The 8,131-nt window shown below is 52.3% G+C and overlaps 1 protein-coding gene across 1 annotated transcript; it reads left to right on the forward strand.

Annotated features, from left to right (window-relative positions):
* The first annotated feature begins 3,430 nt into the window (after nucleotides 1-3,430).
* Nucleotides 3,431-4,694, forward strand: LOC131747682 (melanoma-associated antigen 10-like). Its single transcript, XM_059049642.2, has one exon. The coding sequence runs from the start codon at nucleotides 3,513-3,515 to the stop codon at nucleotides 4,443-4,445; it is 933 nt and encodes a 310-aa protein (XP_058905625.1). The 5' UTR covers nucleotides 3,431-3,512; the 3' UTR covers nucleotides 4,446-4,694.
* The last annotated feature ends 3,437 nt before the right edge of the window (nucleotides 4,695-8,131 follow it).

Genomic DNA, 8,131 nt, shown 5'->3' on the forward strand with positions numbered 1-8,131 from the left:
AGCCAGCATTTAACCAAGGACTAGAGGCCAAGTTGAGGACCCTCAGGAGTGAGGACTGAGGTGGGGGCATCCTCCCAGAAGGTCCAGACAATCCAGCTCCACACCTGATGACAGCTCTGGGAGACCCCTAGCAGAGCTGTCAGGCTGTGAGCCTCCCTCAATTCTGCCCTGGGGATCTTAGAGCAGTGAGAGCATTGCCTGGAAGGGGACATACTCAGGTCATAAGAGGGAGGAGTCTCAGGCCCTGCCAGGAGTCAAGGTGAAGATCTTGAAGGAGCATTGAAGGAACTTCCCAAACCAGAAGAGAGGGGTCCCAGCTTTACCCTGTCCGTGCAGTCAGCTCCCATTGGCCCCAAGTCAGAGGGATGTGGAAGCCCCTGACTTCCTTCTGGGGAAGCAGGGAATGCAGGTCTCAGGGAAGTGAGGCTTGGCTAGAGGGATGTGTCTTCAGATCAGCAGAGAAAGGAGTCCCAGTACCTGCCAGGAGTCAAGACAAGGACCCTGAGGAAGGATGGAAGGGACCTTCAACCTCAGAACAGTACTTAGCCCTACTGTGCGCCTGCTATAAGAGTAGGGAGGCCCCAACAAGCTGTAGCCTGATATGGTGGCCTCTGTCTTCTGCTGGGGGAGACGGTCTCAAGGAGGGAAAGGCATTGATCTGAAGGGGCTGGACTCAGTTAAGCAGAAGAGAGGGCCCATGAACTGTCAGTATTCAAGGTGAGGACACTGAGGGGGGACTGAGGGGACCCTGAACCCCAGATCAGAGGGGGCTCTGGGAGGCCATGGGGCAGGAATACCACATGTAGCATTTCCTGACTTCCGTGTCTCAGAGAAACTGGGGACCTGGTACAAGGGGTGGGACCTCTGGTGAGCAGAGGGGAGAATCCCAGGTCCTGCCAGGAGTTAAGGTGAGGGCCCTGAGGGAGGACGGATGGGACCCTGGACCCCAATCTGAGGAGACCCCACAGACTCCTGCCCCTCAATCAGCCCTGCGAGGCCCCGGGGCGGGATGAGCGCCTGGCAGCGGGTCCTGATTTCTGCATCCGGGTCTCTGAGAGACTGGGGACTTGGTGGAAGGGGCGGGGCCTCAGGGGGGCAGACGGGACGATCCCAGGTCCTGTCGGGAGTCGAAGTGAGGACCCTGAGGGAGGACTGATGGGACCCTGGAGTCCAATCAGAAGGGGACCTGGGAGGCCCTGGGGCAGATGACCATATGTAGCATTTTTTGACCTTTGGGTCTCAGAGCGACTGGGGACCTGGTATAAGGGGTGCAGCCTCAGGTGGGCAGAGAGTAGGGCCCAGGACCTGCTAAGAGTCAAGGTGAGGACGCTGAGGGAAGACTGGGGGCACCCTGGACCCCAGTCAGAGGGGATCTCACACATCCCTGCTCCTGCAGTCGGCCCTGAGAGGCCCCGGGGCGGCATGAGCGCACTAGGCCTATCCTGACTTCCTGACATCCAAGTCTCAGAGAGACCGGGGACCTGGGGTAAGGGGGGGGGGGCCTCAGGCTGGCAAAGGGGGTATCCCATGTCCTGACGGGGATCAAGGTGAGGACCCTGAGGAAGGACAGTGGGGACCCTGGACCCCAGAACAGAGTTGTCCCTGGAAGGCCATAGGGCGGGATGAGCACGTGCAGCACTTCCTGACATCCGGGTCTCAGAGAGGCTGGGGAGGGGGTGTAAGGGGCGGGGTCTCAGAGAGGCTGGGGAGGGGGTGTAAGGGGCGGGGTCTCAGAGAGGCTGGGGAGGGGGTGTAAGGGGCGGGGTCTCAGAGAGGCTGGGGAGGGGGTGTAAGGGGCGGGGTCTCAGAGAGGCTGGGGAGGGGGTGTAAGGGGCGGGGTCTCAGAGAGGCTGGGGAGGGGGTGTAAGGGGCGGGGTCTCAGGCGGGCACAGCAGAGAATCCCAGGTCCTGCATGGAGTCAAGGTGAGAGCACTGAGGGAAGACTGAGGGGAACCTGGAGCCCAGAACAGCGTTGGCCCTTGGAGGCCATAGGGCGGGATAAGCACGTGCAGCACTTCCTGACATCCGGGTCTCAGAGACGCTGGGGAGCGGGTATAAGGGGCGGGGTCTCAGAGAGGCTGGGGAGGGGGTATAAGGGGCGGGGTCTCAGAGGCGCTGGGGACCTGGGATAAGGGGCGGGGTCTCATGAGGGCAGAGGGTAAAATGTCAGGTCCCTGGTGGCCTAAGGTGAGGGCCCTTAGGCAGGACTGAGGGGACCCTGAGGGAAGACAAAAGGGACCCACCAGATCCCAGCCCTTACAGGTGGCCCTGGGAGGCCCTGAGGCGGGATGAGCACAGTAGGCCTGTCCTGACGTCCGGGTCTCTGAGCGACTGGAGACCTGGTAGAAGGAGCAGGGACTCACCCTGGCAGACGGGAGCATCCCAGGTCCTGCCCAGAGTCCAGCCTGCACGCGAGGAAGGAAGGATTGAGGACGTTAGACCCCAACACAGGGAGGCATCCTTTGCCCTTCCGCGGGGGTCTTGGTGCCACCAGGGCATGGTCAGCAGATGGGGGGGGGGTTCCTGACCTCTGGCTCAGGGTCCTCGGGAGGTCAGGTGTTTGGGGTGAGGGGTGAGGCTTCAGGTCCGCAGAGGGTGGGCTCCCAGGACCCCGAGGGAGGACTGAGCAGACCCCCAGCCCTGGTACAGGGGCCTGAACAGAAACCTGCCCCTGTGGTCAGTGCTGGGAGGCCAGGCAGGATGTGAGGAGGAGGTGAGGACCCAGCATGTCCCCATCCTCGGACCCTCGGGAGGCGCTGGGCAGGTGCGGCCCCATGTGAGACCCCCTCACTGCTTTCTGTTCAGACTCGGGGTCCTGTTCTGAGTTTCCCCTCAGGCCCGCAAAGGGGAGGGTCCAGGCCCTTAAGGGGAACAGTGAACACTACAAGCGAGCCCCGAGGGCACCACCCACCCCCGAACCCAGAAGTTGGGGTGTCTCACAGAGTCCGGCCCACCCGTCCTGCCAGCACCGAGGGGCCCAGGGCCGTGGGGCAGTCTACACCCGAGGTGCCGCCTCCATTCCTCTTGCAGGGGCTCCAGGAACGAGGCGGTGAAGGCCCGGGTCTGAGGCACGTGTCCGCAGAGCACAGAGCAGAGGAGGCCCAGGCAGCGCCAGGAGTCGAGGGGAGGTGCGTGCCCTGCGTGTGAACCCAGGGGCTCCGCCTCCCAGAACAGCGGGGACCCCACAGCACCCAAATCACCCCACCGCCCTGTGAGCCCCAGAACCTGGGGCCGTGCTGGCCGCACCCTGAGGAGCCCCTCGCTTCCTTCTTCAGGTTGGCGGGGGCCGGGCCGCCCAGGAGCAGCGCCCCTGTGAGGCCCTCGGGCTCCCCTCAACACGAGACCTGTGAGTGGCCTCTGTCAGAGCTGCGCAGGGTGCGTCTCTTAGCCGAGGCCGCTCACAGCCCCTCTCTCGCCCAGGTCCGTGGAACCTCCCTGTCACCCCTGCCCGCACTCCAGTCGGCTTCCTGACACCGGTCATCACGCCTCGTGCTCCAAAGCGACGGCGCTGCATGCTTGAGGAAGGCTCTCAGGCCCAAACTGTCCCCATGGCTGTGCAAGAAGATGCTTCCTCATCCTCCTCCACCTGCTCCTCCCCTTCCTTTTCCTCTCCTCTGATCTCGAACTCCCCAGAGGAGCCCTATGCTCTTCCGGAGACCCTGAGTCCTCCACAGAGCCCTTCGAGTGCCTCCTCCTCCCCGTCCCCCACTGCTGTTGTCCCTGCTCCATTGAGCCAATCCGACGATGGCCCCGGCAGCCCAAAAGAGGAGGGTCCGAGCACCTCGCAGGCCCTGCCAGATGCTGAGCCCTTTCCCAGAAATGCGATTTGTGACAAGGTGGCTCATCTGGTGGAGTTTCTGCTCTTCAAGTATCGCATCAATGAGCCGACCACAGAGGCAGAAATGCTGAATATCGTCATCAGAGATTACGAGGACCACTTCCCTGTGATCTTCAGTGAATCCTTGGAGTGCATGCAGCTGATCTTTGGCCTCGACGTGAAGGAAGTGGACCCCGGCGGCCACTCCTATGTCCTGGTCCCCACCCTGGGCCTCACCTATGATGGGATGCTGAACGACGGGCAGAGCATGCCCAAGACCGGCCTCCTGATATTTATCCTGAGTATGATCTTTATGAACGGCCACTGTGTCCCGGAGAAGGAGGTGTGGGAATCGCTGAATGCGTTGGGGGTGTGTGCCGGGAGGGAGCACTTTATCTACGGGGAGCCCAGGGAGCTGCTCACCGAAGTGTGGGTGCAGGAGGGCTACGTGGAGTACCGGCAGGTGCCTAACAGTGATCCTGCATGCTATGAATTTCTTTGGGGTCCCCGGGCCCACGCAGAGATCAACATGATGAGTCTTCTAGAGTTTTTGGCCAAGGTCAATGGAAGTGATCCTAGATCCTTCCCTCTGTGGTTTGAAGAGTGTTTGAGACATCAGGAAGAGTGAGTCTAGTCTAGAATTGCCACCACAGATAATACTACTTCCATGGCCAGTGCAAGTTCTCGTGCCATGTCCAGCAGCTTGTTCTGCCCTGAGTGAAGTCTAAGGCAAATTCTTCACTTTGTGTTTTAAGAGGGCAGTCAATGATCTAAGTAGTAGAGGGCCAGACTTGGGATGAGGGAATCATAGTGAATAACATCTTTCTGTTTCTGTTCCATTGGGTGACTTAGAACTTTATCTTCTTTTATTTTCGGTATTTTAAAATGTCGTTGCTTAGCTAGAAATTCTGCTAGCCTCAGAATCTAAGTTTATGAATGACATTGGTCACACATTTATTGTTTCTTGATCAGTTTAGGAGAAAGAGTTTTGCTACTTTGTAAAATGAATTGGGAGACCTTACATTTTATTTGTAGTCTGTAACAAGATAAGATGGCATTAGAATAGGAATTTCCTTGGAAATGTGAAAAAGCTTAGTAAAATAGAGAAAAAATTCAGTGGTTTATTTTTTAATTCTCATCATTTTTAGCCTATTCTGTAAAATTAATATATGTACTTGCATTTTCTTAGCTTATTCAAGAATGTAGAAGAAATTAAATAGTAATAAATGAAATCTCTGCTCACTGGCTCATTTATTCCATAGACCTTCATGGAGCTTCTGCTTTCTGGAAGGCCCTGTGTTAGTAGTGGGGACACTAGGAAAAGCAGGACACACCCACACCTAGAGTGATGGTCTAGGAGCTGCAGTCACATGAGGAATATGTAGAGATGTCCCCTAAGTCCCACAGAACAAGGGAAAGTGGGACAAGACGGTAGGGCTCCAGGAGCGAGCACCCAAGTGTAAGTGCCCCAAACCAGGGCAGTTTGGGCCTTTGGGAAGCAGGGGTTCCTTCTGTGGGAGGTGACGGTAACGAAGCTGGGTGGTGGCAGTGGCCAGACTCCCAGACGGTGTATCTTAGGAGTGAGAGAAAAACCTAGATAGAAAAACTGCTCTTGGCAGTTCCTTTTGGGTAGTGGATAAACCAGAGAGAAATCACTTCCTGGGGCAAGTAAGGACTTTGTCCTGTACTCTTGTCCCAGTGCAGTTGAACACAAGACATAGCTGTTTTATAAATATCATCTGCAAGGGTTTCCTGAGAAATAAGGGTGAATATCTTTTAAATGATGCCCAGAAGTCACCGTGCAGGCACCCTTTTTCCTGGCCTGGGAGACCCAGTGATGACTCTGTTAGAAGACATTTTAATTAGATTACCTTTAATGTAATTTGGCCAGTTCTTAGCCATGTATAGATTTGGTGGGGGATTAATGAAAATAGTGATTTGGATGGAAGAGCAGCTGGGAGGTAGGGACAGAGTTGGTCTTTGGCTCAAATTCTAGGAGCTTTGAGTTGCATCCAGCTGGGGAAGACTTCCCTACACCTAAATTCAAAAATATATCCTCTAAGAAGGAAAATTTATTGAGTTTTATTTACAAAGCAGCATGGTTGGCTGATTTTGGTATTACATGTCCTACTGCATTGAGTATTCTCTAAGATGTACTGGATAACAACAGCAACAACTTCTAGAGTAGAGGGTAGGAGGACCTGGGGTCAAATTAATAATAGAAATACAGTAGACCCCCTTATCTGCCAGGGATTATGTTCCAAGACCCCCTGTGGGTGCCTGACACTGTGGAGAGTACTGCACTTTACATATACTATGTTTTTTTCCTATACTAATGGGTGAGTAGCATATACAGCATGGATATTCTGAACAAAGGGATGATTCATGTCCTGGACAGGATGGAGTGGGACAGCAAGATTTAAAACTTATGAATTGTTTATTTCTTGAATTTCATATTTAATATTTTCAGATCCTGGTTGATCTCAGGTAACTGAAACTGCAGAAAGCAAAATGGCAGATATGGGGCAACTACCATAACAGCTAATCATTAAAGATTGAACCAGGCACTGTGTGAGGTGCTTTACAGACATTACATACATTCCAGCAGTCCTACAAGACAGGGCTCATCAAACCCACTTGCTTCACAGATGAAAAACCTGAGGCCATAGGGCTTGGTAATTTTCCCATGATTACATGGTTAATAAGTGACAGGGCAGGGACTGGATCCCTAGTCTAAATTCATCTGGAGCCTGTGCTTTTCCCACTCAACCCCAGCCTGATACCAACCTTCTGACTCTAAATCATTTCTCTTCTCAGTATTCCATAAAGTCTCTCAGTTGACCAAAAGAAGGACCCTATGCCCAAGGTACTAAAAGCACTCCTAAAGAAGGAAGGTGACAAAGTCAATCAAACAGGATTTGGGTATTGTTTGTGGGCTTTATTAATATAGGGTCCTCCTGCCTGAGTTCCAGGGTCCCCTGAGAGCTGAGGTGCCAGATGTCTGTCTAGTCCCATCACCTTCCCACATGACAGCACCCATCCCCTGATCTTCCCCTATGTGCCCTCCAGTCCAACTCTGGAACCTGACTGACTTACCAGCTCATCACTGCTGCCTCTTCTGAAATCTGTGCCCACTCCCAATGAAACAGCCCATATCTCTTGCCATCCCCCTGACATAAAGCATTTCTACTCCTGGCAGAAGTACCCAGGCGGTCTCAACCCACTGCCCACTTACAGTGTCCCTTTGGCATAAGTGTGCACATTGGACAGTGATGTTTAGACATCTGGCATTACCTCTGCCCCCCACCCAGGTATCTTCAACAAACTCTCTGCTTTCTAAATGAGTTTATAAGTAGAGTCTAACTTGGCATGTAGTCGACCAGTTCTTGGATATAACCCTGAAGTTAGAAACCACCCTGATATTTGCAGCAGGATTTTAATGGAGCATCTTATTTGAAACTGGTCATGAACACATGGCACAGATTAATGAGCTTACCTAGGAGGTCAAAACCCAAAGCCTCCCTCAAGAATTAATATTGTTAAAATGGCCATACTACCCAAAGCAATCTACAGATTTAATGTGATTCTTATCAAATTACCCATGACATTTTTCAAAGAACTAAAACAAATAATCCTAAAATTTATATGGAACCATAAAAGACCCAGAATTGCCAAAGCAATCCTGAGCTAAAAGAACAAAGCAGGAGACATAAACCTCCCAGACTTCAGACAATACTAAAAAGCTACAGTAATCAAAACAGCATGGTATTGGCACAAAAACAGACATACAGATCAATGGAAAAAAGAATAGAGAGCCCAGAAATAAACCCAAACACCTACCGTCAATTAATTGTTGACAAAGGAGGCAAGAATTTACAATGGGGAAAAGACAGTCTCTTCAGCAAGTGGTGTTGGGAAAGTCAGACAGCTGCAGGTAAATAAATGAAGTTAGAACACACCCTCACACCATAAGCAAAAACAAACTCAAAATAGCTCAAAGACTTGAATATAAGACATGACACCATAAAACTCCTAGAAGAGAACATAGGCAAAACATTCTCTTACATAAATCATACCAATGTTTGCTTAGCTCAGTCTCCCAAGGCAATAAAAATAAAAGCAAAAATAAACAAATGAGACATAATCAAACTTACAAGCTTTTGTACAACAAAGGAAACCATAAACAAAACAGAAAGATAACCTACAGACTGGGAGAAAATATTTGCAAATGATGTGATCAACAGGGGCTTAATTTCCAAAATACACAAACAGCTCATACAACTCAACAACAAAAACAAACAATCCAATCATTGT

The sequence above is a fragment of the Kogia breviceps genome, chromosome X (assembly GCF_026419965.1).
Source record: "Kogia breviceps isolate mKogBre1 chromosome X, mKogBre1 haplotype 1, whole genome shotgun sequence".
NCBI classification, from domain to species: domain Eukaryota; kingdom Metazoa; phylum Chordata; class Mammalia; order Artiodactyla; family Physeteridae; genus Kogia; species Kogia breviceps.

Coding starts and splice junctions, on each gene's coding strand:
- LOC131747682 (XM_059049642.2), top strand. CDS start 3,513: ATGCTTGAGGAAGGCTCTCAGGCCCAAACTGTCCCCATGGCTGTGCAA.